General features: G+C 43.2%; 1 protein-coding gene across 2 annotated transcripts in view; it reads left to right on the plus strand.

The window, feature by feature from the left end:
* The window catches only part of CD226 (CD226 molecule), an 89,885-nt gene extending 71,640 nt beyond the window's left edge, over positions 1 to 18,245 (plus strand). The window contains exon 6 of one of the 2 annotated variants that reach the window (XM_029592685.1): positions 18,050 to 18,245. In XM_029592685.1, the coding sequence (XP_029448545.1) occupies positions 18,050 to 18,181 (132 nt within the window). In that variant the 3' untranslated portion in view covers positions 18,182 to 18,245. The remainder of the gene's footprint in view (positions 1 to 18,049) is intronic. The other variant, XM_029592686.1, reaches the window with a different exon arrangement.
* Positions 18,246 to 18,630: the final 385 nt, after the last annotated feature.

Consider the following 18,630-nt stretch of genomic DNA (forward strand, 5'->3'; position numbering starts at 1 on the left):
ATTTCCCAAACAGTCTGATGGTTTCTTCACGGGTTTGAGACGGATGGGCCCTATTGGCTCCACCCCCCTTTGTAGCCCGAACTTGTCATGTATGGGAAGATGGCCCAGGATAAAACATGAGGATGGTTAAACAGGTTCTATAGGTTCAGAGGAATACATGTACAGTGACAGGAGCTGCGTGGCTGTTTTGCGTTCAGCAATGTCCTTCATCACCCGACGAAGGCGGTTTGAGCAAGAAAGGAATAATTCAGGGTCCTAAAAGACAAAACAGAATTAAACTGGCTGGGATAACAAACAAGCTCTTAAATCCACCGATCATGGAAAACCAACCACGGAATCCATTGGTCCAGTCCCATGCACTATTCCACTGCTGGACAGGGACGTGTGCCATCTTGACCATGCGATCAGTGATGTCTTGGATAACCTTGTTTTGGTCATCTACCTGTAAACAACAATTGGAGAGGTTAAATGTTCCACAAACCCTCCTTCCTGGGCCAGAGGATAATCTAAAACCAATCTATTCTGGTACACTGCAGTCATAATTTTGGTATTTTGTTTTGCCCAGAGTTTAAGAGCGAAAGCAGTCGTTGGTGATGAGCTCCAGGAGTGCCTGAAGCCTGATGATTCGATGCAATTAATACTGCTTGGAAGGGTTCCCGAGTTGCCCCTTTTTGCTGCTTCATCTGCTCTCTGATTTCCTTGACAATAGGGTTTGATTTCCTGGTGTGTGCTTTGCAATGCATTACAGCCACCTTGCGAGGCAGCCAAACTGCGTCTAGTAATTCACGTACTTCTGATGCATTGTTCAATTGTTTTCCCTCTATAATGCTCCATGCTCTTGAATTGTAAGGAAGGCATATTTAGAGTCTGTATAGATATTTACAGTTTGTCCTTCTGCCAACTGCAGAGCTCGAGTAAGGGCAATTAGTTCAGCTTTTTGTGCAGACGTTCCTGGGGGAAGAGGTTGAGCCTCAACGATTTCATCTTCGGATACAACAGCATATCCAGCAGAACGTATCTCATGAATGATTTGGCTGCTCCCATCAGTGAATAAAGTCCAAGCTCCTTGCCAGGGTTGATCCCTCAGGTCTGGTCTACTGGAATGTATTGTAGTCATGACTTCTTCACAATCATGGGCAACTGGTTCAGGTGCCGGCATAAGAGTGGCCGGGTTCAAGTTTTTGCTGTCTTGTATTTGAATTTCAGGTGTTTCACACAGTAAGGCTTAATACTTGACGAGACGTGAATTAGTCATTCATTTTGGTCCATGGGTCTCTAGCAGTCCTTGAATGGTGTGGGGAGTTGTTACGTTCAGAGTTTGACCAAAAGTTAATTTGACTGCTTCTGGAATTAGTAAGCATGCAGCCGCAATGCTTCGAAGACAACCTGGCCATCCTTTTGCAACATTGTCCATTCCTTTTGACAGATATGCAACAGGTCGTTCCTATGATTCTAGAGTTTGAGTCAATACCCCAATGGCCATTCCTTTCTTTTCATCGACGAATAGATGAAATGGTTTCAGTACATCTGGTAACCCTAGAGCTGGGGGTTCAATCAAGGCTTCTTTTAGTTGACGTAAGCTTGCCAGTTCGTTTCCTTCCCATTGGAAGGGTTGAGATTCTGCCTCTTTACCCCGCAGCTTGTCGTACAGGGGTTGGGCAATAACTGCATAGTTAGCAATCCACAGCCTACAGTATCCTGCAGCTCCAAGGAACGCCCGGAGCTCTTTCTTGCAAGTGGGTACAGGTTGATCTCTTATAGAACTGGTGCGAGAAATCCCCAGACATCGGGTTCCTCCACGTATTTGGAAGCCTAAATACTCTACTTCCAATTCACAGATTTGCGCTTTCTTTTTACTTGCACGATACCCTTTTGAGTACAACGTCTTTAGCAGCTGAAGAGTGGATACCGCACATTCGAGGTACGTCTCTCGAAACAACAGAAGGTCATCCACGTATTGTATGACTGGCCCATACTTTACTTGATACATCTTTAAGTCTTTTGCCAGTTGCTCACCGAACAGCGTAGGTGAGTGCCTAAACCCTTGAGGCAACCGAGTCCATGTGTACTGCTGCTTTACTCCAGTATCTGCATCTTCCCATGTGAAAGCAAAAATCTTTTGACATTCCTCCGCCACCGGGACGGAGAAGAAGGCATCTTTGAGATCAATGACACTGTACCACTTTGATGCAGGAGAGACTTGAGCCAAGATTGAATATGAATTTGGCACGAGGGCTACTAGATCTTCTACTTGACTATTCACTTTTCTTAAGTCTTGTACTGGTCGATAGTCATTTGATCCAGGCTTCTTTACTGGCAACAAAGGGGTGTTCCAAGCAGATCGGATTCGCCGGAGAATGCCCAAATCATACAGTCTTTGCAGGTGTATCTGGATTCCTTGTCTGGCCATATATGGAATGGGGTATTGAGGTTGATTAATCACCTGTGCATTCTGTTTTCATCTCTATCCATATTGGGGGTAGCGTCGATAGCTATTCCTCCCGGGTTCTGTTCGAACCATACTTGGGGTAAACTATCCATCAGTTGTCTTCGTTTTTGTTGAGGGGGGTGTTGTTTTCATATCGATGTTCGATGGTTCGTTCGACTATGGGAAGATGTAGTCTCCATTCTTCTTGGAGGGGATAGATGAGTATCACTGGATGGTCCCCGAAGGAGGCTTTAACTTCCCCTGTTGGTTGAAATCTCAATGTGGTCTGAGGCTTACACAGCAGGTTCCATCCGATAAGGGATACCATGGTCCCGCCTACTTGTATACTTCATTCTTTCTGCAGAGGGGCAGTGAGTACCTGACCTGAGGCGCCCACTATAGAAACAGTCTCTTTCGTCGGGGGGGCCGATTGGTGCAGTCATGGCAGATCGTTGGCCTCTGAGTCCAACAGGCCCCTGATTTTTGTTGTGTTACCTCGTGGATCTCCACCAGAGGGTCAGTGGGGATTCTTCCCTCCCGGTCTCTTCAGGCTGTATGCTCCTTGTCGCCTCCCCCGCCATCTGCCAGTGGGGGTTGTCCGATCTCCTTCCTCCTCGGCCCCTTTGTGTCGGTGCAGGTCCATTTTTGTCGTTAGTATTCACTGCAGGGCTCCCGTATTTCTTTTGCCATTCTTCACAGTCTCTCTTCCAATGGCCTTCATTTTTGCAGTACGCACACTGATTCTTTCCCAAAGGGGGGTCTTGTTCCCCCTCCTCTTCGCGGTCTGCCATTGTCTTGGCTCCTTCCCGTCCGCGTGTCCTCGAGAGCGGCGGCTAACAGTCACTTTCTCCTTCATGTCTCTACTTGCTTCTCTCTTTTCTCTTCCACTTCTCTATTTCCACATACCTGGTCTGCTATAGCTTTTAACTGGCTGAGGCTCATGCCCTCAAAGCCTTCGGCCTTCTGCAGCTTCTTTCGGATGTCGGGTCTCTATTATTAAGTTCCTGGTTGCAGGGACGGGCCCTTTTCTTCTCTTCCTGATCCCTGTTCCCATACATCTCAAAATACGATGAAAAGATCACAGTCCATCTGGAAATTGAATAGATGACCTGCGCCTGGAGGCAAATCAGTTCTGACGAGGCTGAGAAGCTGCAAAACATTGCTTCCTTCATACTTGTAAGTTTGGCATTGGGTTAATTCAATAAAGTCAACCTGGATCTGCAGGCAAGGATCCAGGGGGGGCGCTTTAGGTGTGCAGGAGTGATGATCAAACCCTTGGAAGCCTTGTATCAATTACATTACAAACACTAAGAACATATGGTAATAGCCAGAGCCCAGCCCCCACCAGTGGTCAAAGAACATAATTGCAATATATATATATATATATATATATATATATATATATATATATATATGTGTGTGTGTGTGTTTGTGGGCCACTACTTTATCATTTGGGCCGACTCATATTTGCTCTTGTTCCTAATCTTGCATAGTGGCCCCTTCTCTTGCCCACAACTTCCAATAATCCTTATCTTGCGCCTGCCACTGAATCAAAATTTTTAATATTAAGTCTTTGTTTTCTCCGGTTTTTTTTTTTTTTTTTTACAAACGGCATCCTGTAATTCTCACAGTCAGCGCTGCACATGCTTGGCTGTCTTATCTTGCCAGTTCCTTAAAACAGGGAGTAGCTCTGCATATTTAACTACTGCTAGCCAAAGAAGCAACAAGAAAAACTTTAACAAAGAACCCATTCTTAATCATTTCTCTAAATTTCCCAGAGACAGCTTCAAAATAAACTGCGTCAGCAAAAGAGAGTTCATACTTTATCATGCGTTCCAATGTAACTTTTAAATAACAGATAATATATAGGAGACAAGTAAGAACAATAATTAACATGGTATTAGAGAATAGAAAGATAAGCATAGGGAGGACACTGGAATAGAAGATATGAGAAAACTGAAAGCTTCTGATTAACGTCAGCATTGAAACGCACAGCCATATTGAATGCACTACGCACTGGCTCAACGTCTTTTTTTTTTTTTTCCTCTGGCTCGATTCCCTCCTCTCTCCTGTAATTATCTCTGCCATTAACCCTTAACTGCCATCAAGTTCTAAACTTCAACACCAGTAAATGCATTCTCCAGTAATCAAATCAGTATTTTAACTTAACACTGTACATTAATTTGTTGTATAGTAGTCTTGTGCAGCATCTGTAAACCAAAATCTCTTATTAGGGTTTAAAACAATTAAAACAATTAAAAAAATCCCTGGTACATGTGCTTGCAATTCACAGATAGCAGTTACATACATTACAATCCTTAATTAATAATGGGGACTTCCAGTTCCCCATTTTGTGCGCCTGAGCCACCATTACGAGGGCGGCTCCCTCCACTAACTTCTTTGCCCACGACGGAGGATTTTCAATAACTGCAATCCAAGCAGTTATGTACGGTATATCCTCAGGGCAACCCGGATTCCCTTCTCGTATAACTATATTCTGGACCCTTGTGGCCGTTTGGAAATCGAAAGTTCCTACCGGAGGCCAATTTACACACAAACTGGGCCACCTATGGGTGCATCGTTGAATCATTCCGGGTTTAGTACATTTATGTCTATCGAACACTTCCCTATAGTGTTCCGTCATGACTTTTAATGGAGTCGAACCGCCCCCTCCCATCAGGATAGAATTCACAGACAAAGGAGGGAAGGGAAGACGGATAGGTAAGGGGTCCGTACCCGTCAGACACAAAAGGGTCACAATCGCCCCGACTAGGACGCGGTCAGCCCGGCCTAGAACTGCGAGGCCATTCACTCTCTTTCACACAACAAGAAACCTATTCCCACTATCGTATGCGTTACTTCTTTTTCCTCTTTTTATGCGCGTGGCTTTCGGAATGCAATTCCTACCAAACCACCGCTTGGGGTGTGATCAAAGCCCCCTCGGTCCCCTCACAGATGGACCGGTTATTTGCTACTCTTTTAGCTATTCTTCACTTTTCCCATCATTCCCATAATACTCGCCTGCAGGGTTCTTCCGAACGTCATGAAAGCCTTCTTCCCGGATCACCAGCCCAAAGGTCTCAGAGGATCTCCGTGGAATGACCCCCTCAGATACCTGATCACTGAACTCAGCGGTGGCCACTCACCAGGCAAGTCTGGGGGATCACTCCGCCACAAAATCCCCTGGACCAACTGGGGGGCTAAAATAGCGTCCCCGGTACCTCCTGGCTGAGGCTCGCCAAATGTAACCGTCTCTTTTTAGTCAGTAAGGAGGTCCAGACAACTGATCCGTAAAGATAGACTTTTATTGCCAGCAAGATGCAGCTAAGACAAAGGCTCAGTACAACTGCATGCCCCTCCCCTTCAGGAGCAGACTCTTATGCACTTTACAGTTCTTATCTTTTACACATGCGTTCTAAGCATTGCTGAGCAAGCATATTCCGGCTGAAGGGGCTACTGACCCCCTCCCTAGACACCCTGGAACTTTCGTGAAACTTCTCCCATGTTCTGCAGGAGAGGCTGCTGGGACTTGCAGTTCTGGAAAGGAATTCGCGAGTCTGCAGTAATACAGCCCATCACATAATACATCCATTGTTCTAATCTAGGTTACAGCAGTGAAAGCTTATCAGAGAATAAGAACAGCGAAGCCAAAAAAATGAAAATGTGCAATGTGCTGACAGAGAGTTTCTCAATGTCCTAATTACAGCTGTATTGCAGACTGTAAGTAAACCCGTCATGAAGCAGGGAATTCTGGTACATGAAGTCCTTTGTCAGGTTGAAGCGTTCAGACCCCTTCAATACGGCCCGAAGATAGCAGGAGGCCAGTGGCTGCAGGAGAGGCCAGCTGATCTTCCTGCTCTGGGGGGAGGAAGCGGAAACTGTGCGCGGCGCTTCCGCTCTCCTCCCCCCCCCAAACAGGAAGATCGGTCGGCCAAATGGTTGTAGGACCGCTTCCCCACGTGTGCCGTGATGGCGCGCGAGGGGTGGGTTCTCCTCTTCACTGTCGCGGGGATGGGATCCCGCGACAGCCTTGCAGTTCCGGTGTCAGTTGGGTGGGCCTGGGTCTAAATTGGGTGGGCAGCTGCCCACCCAGGCCCACCCGTGGCTACGCCACTGGTGTAAAGTTCACAAGACTCTGAAAACAGTGCAAGGTTCGATAGATCCCTGCAGACCATCAAAGCGCATGCAGTATATGTAAAGTTGATCTAGGCTTTACAGAATATAGGTATTTAGAAAACACATTCAGTTTCACATTCACCATTTAACCATAAATGAAAGATGCACTGTTTGACCACTGGAATTCACAATATAATAAATACAAAATAAAAGACATGCCAGCTGCTATTCACTTTTTGGTCACTGCAGGTCATTGGTACCTACTATTGTGTGACCTGAGAGAACTAAGAACCATCCATACAGAGATCAAAGCTTACAAGCGCCCTCTGTACATGTTATCTATTCCAAGCCTCTGTAAGAACCGCCAGGAATTAGAAAGCAATATTGCAGTTCAAGGACTTCCTTTGAATTCCAAGCACAGATCCCAGGTGGTCAGGAAGTCCCTAGAATTTATCAGCACAATCTAAGGGAATAGGATTTCACACTATCAGGCCAATGCAATAATCTGCATGCTAAAATACTAGTGCGGGCTGGATTTCAGCACACACTTTTAATGCTGAGATTACATATTTTTTTTTAAATTCCCCAAGCAGTAATCTAATGCTATGCAAATGCATTGGAAGTTAAAAAAAAAAAAAAAGCATGTAAGTATAAAATGTGCGTTTGGCACAAGCCAAATGCACATTTTAACTCTGGAATGCAGGTGTCCGTGGCTTTCCAATGCAGTCCCTTTAGCTGCAGCTTACCACTTATACGGATAAGTCCACCATTTATCTGGAAAAGTATGAACTAAGCTGGCTAAGTGATGGCAGTAACCCTAAATCCAGATTTCTATCTTTTTTTTTTTTTTAACTTTTTTCCCTTTTTAGAGAATTTTAAGTGCCAGCACAGTAGTGCTGGAAACTTAACTCATCTCTGATCTAGAAGTTAAATTTCAAGCACTAAGAAAGACTATGTTTGGTCAGTGTACCTCTTTGCATGGGAGAGTATTGCATAATGCCCTCTTTTGCATGGTATTTTCAGTCCTCCCATTTAGGAAGTGCAAGTAGAAAGGTGCATTCAGCTGCTCATACCTTTCTGCATCAACCTGTATATAACTAAAATGCACTGTTTCAACTCATACTGCAGGTCCATGTCTCCGGCACTGGTCATCTTTCTGAGAAAGTGCCACACCACTTGTCTGATATTGGGAAGGTCATAAGAACATAACATTTGCCATACCTGATCAGATGAAATATCCATCAAGCCCAGTATCCTTGACCAATCCAGATCACAAGTACTTGGCAGGATTCCAAAAGATAAATACATTCCACGCTGCTTATCCCAAAGATAAGCAGTGAATTTACTTTATTAAGGTTGTACCAAATCCTCTGGAAATGAATAACAAAGTTTAATTATGCATTGAATAAAAAAAAATATTTTCTCTTATTTGTTTTAAATGATTTACCTAGTAATCTCATTGCATGTCCCCTGGTCTTTGTACTTTTTAATAGCGTAAACAACTGATTCGAGTTTACCCATTCCACTCCACTCATTATTTTGTATACCTCTATCATATCTCCCCACAGCCATCTCTTCTCCAAGCTGAAGAGTCCTAACCTCTATAGACTTTCCTCATAGGGCAGGGGCAACCAACTCCAGTCCTCAAGAGCCACAAACAGGCCAGGTTTTCTAGATATTCACAATGAATACGCAATATGCATGAGAGAGATCTGCATGCACTGCATCCATTGTATGCAAATATATCTCATGCATGTTCATTATGATACTTTGAACACAAGGCCTTTTGTGGCTCTAATGGACAAAAGTTGGCCATATCTGTCTCATTTTGGTCACCCTTTTCTGTATCTTTACTAATTCTGCTATATCTGTTTTGAGATGTGATAACAGAATTACACACAATACTCAAGCTGCGGTCATACCAGGTAGTGATACGGAGGCATTATGATATTCTCTATTTTATTTTCCATTCTTTTCCTAATAATTCCTAGCATTTATTTGCTTTCTTGGCTTCCACCACACACTGTACAGAGGATTTCAACATATTATCCATGATGTACATCTCAAATCCTACACTTAGATCCTAGGTCTCACAAAAACAGATGCAAACCTTTTCAACACATTATATGATAAATGGGCATTGCTTGCACATCTCTCACCAATGGACTGTCACATTCAGCTCTAACTTCAGACCTGCATAAACAATGCAATAATTGAACTACGGATGGCAAAATATCAGCCACTTGGAACTTAACAGAATCTGTAATACTGCTTCTCAGACAAAAATGGACTGAAAAGAGACCTAGCTTTCCTATCACATTATGAACCATAAAACTATATTGTTTGTCACCTTCTGATCACCCATCAATCCTCCCTCATCTTGTCCCCATCATCTCTTCCTCTTTACCCTATCATTATAAGGCCTTTTTTGATTTCCTAATGGCAGCCAAACTACATTTTCTGGTAATATCTTTTGCTCATTTGAATTCCAACCTAAAGAGAGAATTAGTTCTCTAAAGCTAGACCAATAAAATGGTATCACCATATATACACTGGGGTAGATTTTAAAAGGTGCGCGTGGGAGTAGATTTTATAGCATGTGTGCGCTGCCACGCGCATGTTATAAAATACAGGGTCAGCGCGCGCAAGGCTGCGCAAAATCGGCAGCCTGCGTGCGCCGAGCCGCGCAGCCATCCTCTGATCCCTCCGAGGCTTCTCCGAAATCGGAGCGGCCTCGGAGGGAACTTTCCTTCCAGCCCCCCCCCCACCTTCCCCTCCCTTCCCCTACCTAACCCACCCCCCACCCCTAACTAATTTCCCCCCCTTTATTTTACAAGTTACGCCTGCCTGAGGCAGGTGTAATTTGCACGCGCCGGCCGCCTGCCGGCGCACCATGTTCCAGTCCGGGGGCAGGTCCGGAGGCCACGACGGCCAAGCCCCTGGAACGCCCCCTGATGACGCGCCGGCCGTGACATGCCTCCCGACACGCCCCCCAGGAAAGCCTCGGGACTTACGTGCATCCCGGGGCTTGCACGCGCCGCCGAGCCTAAGCAAGATAGGCTTGGCACACGCAGGGGGTGGAAGGGGCAGCTTTTCGGGGGTTACGCCGTATCTTACATGCGTAACCCTTTGAAAATCTGCCCCTATATATCTATATACTGTACCTATGTCTAGAAATATAGTTAGAGATAATTTTTATTGGTAAACCTTTATTTCTATGCATTCATGGGGACTAACATGGCAGCCAAACTACTGTATCTCAGACATTTATCTTTCAGATAGGGTACAAGGATACACGGGGGGGGAGGGGGGGCTGAAAAGCTGTTGCCAGTCCTAAGTATTACACTAACGTAAGAAGGTTAGGGATAAAATCTGGGAGAACATTCTCTGCATCCCCCAACAAAGACCGGAAAAGAATATCTTGCTTTCTCTCTCTCTCTGCCCTTTGACTGGATCCAACCGAGTGAGCAAGTTTTCTAGTGGCTGGTCTTTCCCTGTCAGTCATAGAAATGGATTCAATCAGGACAGTTCTCTCCCTGTCAATTACAGACAGTAACAGCTAGTTAATTTCCCAAGTGCCAACTAGCTAACAGGTTGGAGTGACTGTGCTACAGGACTCTCTCAGTACAAACCAATTAGCGGATCTTTGTGGGGAGAAAACCTGTTCTAACAGATATAAAATACCTGTTTCAAAATAAGTGATCTTCTGAACTAGTGACTAGCCTTTCTTCAGGCTTTGCTCACCCCATCAGAGTTTCCTTATTGTAGATTTATTCATTGTGTCTGCAGCCACTCTTTGCTCATTCCCGCTCCCCGCCACCCACGTACACCAGCAAGTATCTTTCCGTTTAGGCAGTACTACACAGTTCTATCTTTTCATTCTATTAAGGCTTTAAGCTGTCTATTCCCTTTGCCATATGAATCTCAAATTTGTTTATGTAGCACTGTAACCTGCTTTCCTCAGAATATGAACTTGCATGTTTCTATTTTCTCTTCACTTGATCTTTGTGTACGTCTTTGTTTCTTATGAAGGCAGTTTTCCGACTGGTTGCACAAGAGAAATGTCTGTGGGTACTTTTTACCTGCAGACTTTACTCCAGTTCTCAAAATGAAAAGTTCTGCACACAAATTTGCATTTGCTGTTTGTGTGAGTAGAGTGCATTTTGCTGGTAAATGTATGTGTGTGAGTGCAAACTCCTTTCCATCCCTGACCCTGGGAATGCCTCCTCTCACTGCAAGTAAAGTTACACACATAGTGGCACAACGTGCTTAACTTTACCTACAGATAGGTTAGATTATTTCAAAGACCCTCATTTCCACACAGAAATGGTGTAATGATACCGGCTGTTAAGCACCCCCACCCCTGCCAGCAGGAGCCATCACTTGGCCATGCTTGGACCTGATCTAGCCTTTGTCTTGAAGGCTGTGTGATGCAGTAAGGACAGCCCTATAAAATCATCCCTCACAGGTTACTTCCTACCTCCGTGTGGAGTCTCTTCACTACCTTTGGACCCTTTGTCCATGTATTCTTTCCCTGGTATCCTTGTTCTGGTAACCTACCTGTGTATACCTTGCCTTGTTCTTGCTCTCTTTAGGCATCCCAGTGGCCTTCCTTGCCCGTGTGTTCCTTGCTTTGCTCTTGCTCTGTTCTGGCCTCCTATTGGCTTTCCTTGCCTTGTTTTGGCTTTCTTTAGGCTTTCCAGTGACCCTCCTTGCCTTGTTCCTGCTCTGTTTAGGGCCCCCAGTGGCCTTACTTGCCTGAATATTCTTTGTCTTGCCTTTGCTTTGTTAACGCCTCACAGTGGCCTTCCTTGTCTTTGTATTCTTTGTCATGCCATTGCTCTGTCTAGGCCTCCCTTGATCTTCCTTGCCTGTGTGTTCCTTGCCTTGTTCTTGCTTTGTCTATGCTTCCCAGTAGCCATCCTTGCCTATGTGTTTCTTGCCTTCTCTTTCCCAGTTTAGCCTCCCAGTTGGCCTTCCTTAACTGGGTGTCTCTAGCCTCATTCTTGATCAATGTTAGGCCTTTCAATGGTTCCTCCTGTCTCTTGTCTGACCTTGTTTGTCCAGTTCTGTCTTGCTTGTCCTAGCCCTGTTTTGCCTTGCACCCCTGTTTTAAAGTGTAAGAATTCTGAAAGGGCCACCTCATATATACTCCTAATCTCCATATACTGATATTTTATTTAAGGGGATACCACAAATACTTGAAACTTTATACATATAATTCGTGTGGCTTTGCTGCATTCAAGGGGAGGTGAGTGGGAGATGCCCATAGGGGAGGTCAGTGGTCCTTGTGGATATATACCTTTTGATTACTAGTGTCAGTTTTAGGGGTGCAAGGTTCACACAACTAAACCAACTATATATGATGATGTAAGGGTAGATAAGATGAGTCTTAAAAGTATTGGATAAATCAGCATAGCAAGCAACATGCAGGGCTATGTTTTGTGCAGAGAGCCATGGCTATAGGATATCCTTAAAAGGACTTGACTATTGTACCATATCAACCATAGTATATAGGAAATAACTGAAACACATACCCAAAGTTTTGCAGAACAAAATCAACTTTTATAACAATGAAGATAAATATAAACATTTAAAAAACTATTTTCAATTCATAAAAATAAAAAAAACAGGAGTGAGGCAAACTAGGGTGCATACTACTTACATTAAAAAAAAAAAAAGGCCCAGGGAAGTAGGGAGGCCAGGTCTTGCAGACGTAGGAATATGGTTCATTTGGTGGGACCCTCCTGGCAATGAGCTAGACTGCCATGGTGAGCCACTCATGACTCTGAAAGAGGAGTATCTCCATACTGAGCAGACTCCTGAGTTCTGCTCAAATCCCTCTCATCTTCTCCACCATCATCTGCATACCCTTCCCAAAATGGCACTGAGACATAGGATCATAACCTGGAGTGGGTGCTTCAAACAATAAGCCTAATTCATGCGCTCTTGGCAGGATAGCAGCTGTGAGGGGGATTCAGGCCTCTCTCAGTCAGGAAGGGCTGGCCGGTCTGAGTTCTAGTATTCCTACATCCTGGGCAGAATGGGGTGGAGGCCATACTAGGAGGAGGTGAGGGATCTCTGGCTCTTCTGGCATGGGGCACACTGACTGGGATGGAGGGGCTAAACTGCCACCTGAGAGGGTGGGTGAGGAGCATCATTCTCCTCCCCAGTGGTGGCATCAGTTGGGGGTGGGTCAGGGGCTGGGACCACATTGTCATCTTCCTCCTCCTCTGCTTCCTCCTCCAACAGAATCAAGTTGTCATCCATGAGGAGAACAGCAATTGTGTGACATTTCATATGCTCACATGCTGCAGGGTGTGATGTGCATGATCATAGAAGTAGTTAGAGGGCATTCCTTTTCTGGGAGAGGTGTAGACAAAGGGAAGTTCTCCTTGCAATGAGACCTCATGTCATGTATGTGGTGGAAAGGCCATTAAATGATCCATTTGACATACAGAAGATTAATTTCAGAGGTATTTTATTTGATGATGCCTTGCTTATGATATGGGATAAGAGTTTGAGTCATTGTCAGGATTAGAAGTGTTGGGTTGTGATCTATATAGTAAGTCATCTAGCCATATCATGAACTTACCTGCATCCCCATATTCTATCTGTCTCTCAGCTGGTCCAGCCACCTCTGTAGCTTCCAGTACAGATTCCAGGCCGCCTCCTTCATGTCCTCAATCTATAGAGAGATTGGATAACAAAGTTGAGTGTGCACTGTAGCTGTTACTGTGACCTCTATACTATTATGTATCATTGTATTCTACTGACATCTGAAGTGAGTTGCATTGCTCTTTATACTTCCTTAATAAACCTAGACGTGGTGTGCTGCTACAGGTCCGAAAGTAGCGCTGAACAAGGATGCTCTTCAAATCGCCAAGGTACTTCTTTTCATGAGGCAGCAAGTTGGCCAGTCCAGGCAGTATGAATATCGCTTTCCATAGGGCACAAAGCTTTGGGGAATAACAGGAAATGTGCAAAAGAGCCAAATCTGTCCCTGATGCTATTGGGGCCACCATTATGACATGCTCCATTGACAGATCTAGGTTGTAATTGCACCTTTACTATATTTATGACTATTGATTTATACCCTGGAGGAGAGGAGGAGCAGGGGTAATATGATACAGACCTTCAGATACTTGAAAGGTTTTAATGATCCATGGTTGTCAACAAACCTTTTCCATTGGAAACAATTTAATAGAACTAGTGGTCATGATTTGAAACTCCAGGAAGGAAGACTTAGAACCAATGTCAGGAAATATTTCTTCATGAAGAGGGTGGTGGATGCCTAGAATGCCCTTCTGGAGGAAATGGTGAAGTCTAAAACTGTGAAGGATTTCAAAGGGGCATGGGATAAACACTGTGGATCCCTAAAAGGCTAGAGGATTGGAATAAATAAAAAAGCTTAACTGACACAGACCGGCAGTTACTACCCTTAAGAGAAACATGGGGGTAACCTGCACGGAGCAGCAGTGTCTGCCTTGGGAAGCTTGCTGAGCAGACTAGATGGACCATTTTGGTCTTTTTCTGCCATCTTTACTATGTTACTATGTGTGAGAGAGAGCCTGTATGAAGGGGTGCATGAGAGAGAGACATAGGTAGCCTGTGTGAGAGAGTATGCATGAAAGAGAAAGGGAGCTTTTGTGGGTGTGTATGCAAGTGAGAGGGACCCTGTATGAGGGGATATATGTGTGTGTGAGAAAGTGAGGGAGCCTGTATGAGAGTGTATGTATGTGCACTAGAGAAGAGGGAGCCATGTATGAGAGAGAGGGAGAGACAGAGGGAGCCTGTGTGAGGGGCGGTATTGAGAACGGGGTCAAACTTGGGACCGGCGATAGAGTGGAAGGGGTTGAGTCTAGAGGTAGAGGGAAGAGATACTGGCAGGTGGAGGAGTTGGGGCCTGAGAGGGCAAAGTGGCCATGGGAGTAGGGAGAACAAGTGGAAGGGACACTCTTACAGTAAATTTCTAGGGAAATTCTGCTCAAAATATTTAATATTCTGCATCTTTAAGTAATAACTTTTTCTGGATTAATTTAAAATGTAATTACTTAAAGACTCACTACAAAGTGGTAACTTTAGAGAGGGAAATAGTATTTTTAACTATTTACCATAAGCACATTAACTCAGACTAGAGACAATATCATCAACATATGCTCAAAAATAGGATTTAATCCGCTGTCTCTCGCCCTCAATGGGCCGCAGGCAGTAGTCAGCCTATGAGCAAAAAACTTTTAATCATTTATTGTCTCCCGTCTAATATAACAATTGTATCTTTTTTAGTTTTTTTTATCAACTATTCAAGTTTAATTAAATTAAATATAGAGCATCTATCAAAAAATCTCAACCGGCTTGTAACCCAAAAACAATTTTTTTGAAAAAAATACTTAGCCAATAGAAGGTCATTCAGATATTCAACCCTTCAGATATTCAACCCGACATGGGCCATGTTTCGACTTGAAAAGAGTCTTTTTCACGGGGAACGATTATAACGGCTTTCTTTGTTGCCGGTCAAAACGTTGCTGGAGTATCAAAACGCCAAAGTTGAGACTTGGAGAAATAGGACTTTGGCGTTTTGATACTCCAGCAACGTTTTGACCGGCAACAAAGAAAGCCGTTATAATCGTTCCCCTTGAAAAAGACTCTTTTCGAGTCGAAACATGGCCCATGTCGGGTTGAATATCTGAAGGGTTGAATATCTGAATGACCTTCTATTGGCTAAGTATTTTTTCAAAAAAATTGTTTTTGGGTTACAAGCCGGTTGAGATTTTTTGATAGATGCTCTATATTTAATTTAATTAAACTTGAATAGTTGATAAAAAAAACTAAAAAAGATAAAAAAGATAAAATTGTTATATTAGACGGGAGACAATAAATGATTAAAAGTTTTTTGCTCATAGGCTGACTACTGCCTGCGGCCCATTGAGGGCGAGAGACAGCGGATTAAATCCTATTTTTGAGCATATGTTGATGATATTGTCTCTAGTCTGAGTTAATGTGCTTATGGTAAATAGTTAAAAATACTATTTCCCTCTCTAAAGTTACCACTTTGTAGTGAGTGATTATTTGAGAGGAGTTTGCTTCTGATTACTTAAAGACTGTCATGTAAATTGTGTTATTTTGACCAATATAACGTTTGCAGAATTTTGAAGAACTTTAAGTTTTTGTGCGCAGAATTTAAAGATTTTGTGCTCAGAATTTTAAAATATTTTGCGCAGAATTTCCCAAGGAGTACATGCACCAGGTCTTTTTCTTGTGCTGCAGGTTGCAGCACACCCGGGGGATAGGGCAGAGGTCCTACTCATGCTCCACCACCAGGGATTCCAGGTGGGTGATCTCCGTGGCAGTAAAGTTTGGCTGTCATGTGGGTGCTTCAATTTCTGAAAAAAACATGACCCTGGAGAAACAGAAGTTGCATGTCATGGAAGCGGATGGTATGCGGACATTTGCATGTAAACTACAAATCACATGCAAATATACACAAAAGTTTACCACAATATTAACATTAAAGTTGCTTGTTATTTTAGATTGTGCACGTGCATTTGTGAACATGATTTAAAATGCATGTGTATGAGTGCATGAGCCCATTTGCACATGCAAGTGGGCTCACGTGCAATTGTTTTAAAGTTATGCTTTTTAAGTTGCTTGTAATTCTTAAAAATGAAAGTCATTCATAATGTCATTTGTGATGGAAGTCTATTTTGCATTGTCATCATCCAAATTTGCAAATTAACCAAAACAAGAAGTCTATTTATAGAATAAAATTCTGATAAACATCTGTTTTGATATTTTATAAATGTAAAAAAATGTTGGCTGGATTTAAACCAGTGGCTTTCTAAGGCAGGGATTGGAACTCTTTCCTCAAGCTACTGGGTGACTCAGCGAAGTTGAATAAGTCAAGGTGACGGCACCTGCAAACCACGATCCTGAGGAGATGGGGTTGGTCCTTAGGGATTCTAACAGAATACTGGCATGCCATGAAGTTATTACTAAATATATAAAAAAAAACTGATTACCATGTGGTAATAACAAACATCAAAAAATGGAAAACCACACATTAGGAAACATGTAATTATTTAGAAAGTGGAGAAACCCTCATAAGTGAGCCAAGGGTATCACTCCTTTTTTATGTATAAAAAGCTTTAACAATAGAGCGTTCACTTGTTATGGTAAACCAATATCTTCATGTGTTACCAAAGTGATGAAGTTAATACTGGCAATCTGAGGGTTAGAAGGCTAAGCTGAGAGAATCCAGAGGAGATCTGTGAAGTCTTGAATCTGTGTTTGTGTTTGTGCCTATAAAGCATTGTGTAAGTGGAAATCCCGTTCTGGGTTGGATTTGGATTGTGATTATTGTGTTTGACCCTGCAGAAAAGGAGCCTGTAACTTATGTTTAAAAGCTGCAAAATATATAGAAGCCAGGATATTGGGGTTAACGGCCTACTTGACTAAAACCCAGCTTGAATCCTGAGCTGATTATGCCTAATACCTGCAGGGGCTCCTAATTTGGCACTTTTTAAAATTTTGTCTCCCAGCCAGTTTCCCCCTCCTCCCTTTTCTAACAAAGGGGACTATTTACAAAGGAGTGTTACTGTTGTAATTGCTCATTTTAATACTGATATAAGCAATTTGCAAGTGTCAGGTCCAGCTGCCCTCTTTTGACACTTCCTTGCTGCTTAGCTGTTCCACACATTCATATTTTCCTGTCAGGTGCCATCTATATTTAATTTCTTTCTTCTTAACTGTCTTATCGCATATGCACAGTATGAGAAGTTATCTTTTTTTTTTTTGGCACAGGAAATATGACTCAGAGCTTAGCGTTGCTTAGTTTAGTCAGGCAGCCTCAGGACAACATAACCTTATTGTCTGCGACGTTGCGGCAGGAAGGAAAAATGGACAGACTAAATGGGCCTTTTGGTCTTTACCTGCCTCTGTTTCTAATTTAAAAAGCATTCTCTGATTTTTTTTTTCTGCTTGCTGTACAGAGGTCCATATTTAGATGTCCACATCCAGCTAACTCAGAGGTCAGCCAGTTTAAATGAATATGTGGGCACTTAACTGGCTAAATTCTAGCCGGCTAGAATTTAGCTGGTTAAGTTTTGGGATTCCAGGGGTGCAACTGGGAGGAGTTGAGTTGGCTGGATAAGACTGGTCGAGCCAAAGAGCTGCCCTAAAGTTAGCTGGCTACGTTTAGCGGCCAACTTTAAGATAGCCAGCTCTATTTAATAGTGTGGCTGCACTATGAACATTCCTCCAAAGTTAGCTGGATGAAGTTATCCAGCTAATTTTGCTATCCAGGACCTCATTATTATCCCATTTTGACTGCTGATACAAGCTAGAGCCAGCAAAGGGATGAGGCTGGGGTATGGGTAAGGGCAGGGATGCTTTCAGTCTCACAAATGACACATGGATTCACAGAAAGAGAAGGTGCAGTGTATTTCCCAAATGTTTCTGCTGGCATGCTTTTTTTTTTTAACCTTTGTATTCTTCTTCTTGTTTCAGACAATGAACAGCTATGGAAGACCCACTTACCCAGACAAGAAGGTCAAGGCTCGAGCACCAGGGTCCAGCCAAACAGAAGACATCTACGTCAACTGTCCAGACTTTTCTCGCAAACCCAAAATGAAAATATAAGTTTTAGTGATACCTTATTCGATCTTTGTTAAATTATTTAAAGATAAACACCATCAGAAATTCAGGCTTTGCATCAAAAACTATTTTTGATACTGATACTGCAGATTTTTTGGCTTAAAAGAGCAAGGAAACTAATCTTCACAATTCATTTCATTAATTGTTTATATGAAAATGTAAACATCCATCAGAGTCTGTATTAATTCAACAGCATCACATAAGTGTGCAGCCCTCAGTTCACGATCTTTAGCTTCTGTACCTAGGCAGCCATTTAAACCTTTTCCTCAGCTTTAGATACCAGACAAATTAAATTCTGGAATACAAAACATTTATTAGAATGATTAACAGTTCAACACTCACTGTGAATGGCAAGACACCAAGAATAGCCATACAGACAGCAGATCCTGATTCAGAGATTATAAGTCTCTGGAAGCCCAGTAGTCAGAGGAAGA

This window comes from Rhinatrema bivittatum, chromosome 2 (assembly GCF_901001135.1).
Source record: "Rhinatrema bivittatum chromosome 2, aRhiBiv1.1, whole genome shotgun sequence".
In the NCBI taxonomy this organism is placed as follows: domain Eukaryota; kingdom Metazoa; phylum Chordata; class Amphibia; order Gymnophiona; family Rhinatrematidae; genus Rhinatrema; species Rhinatrema bivittatum.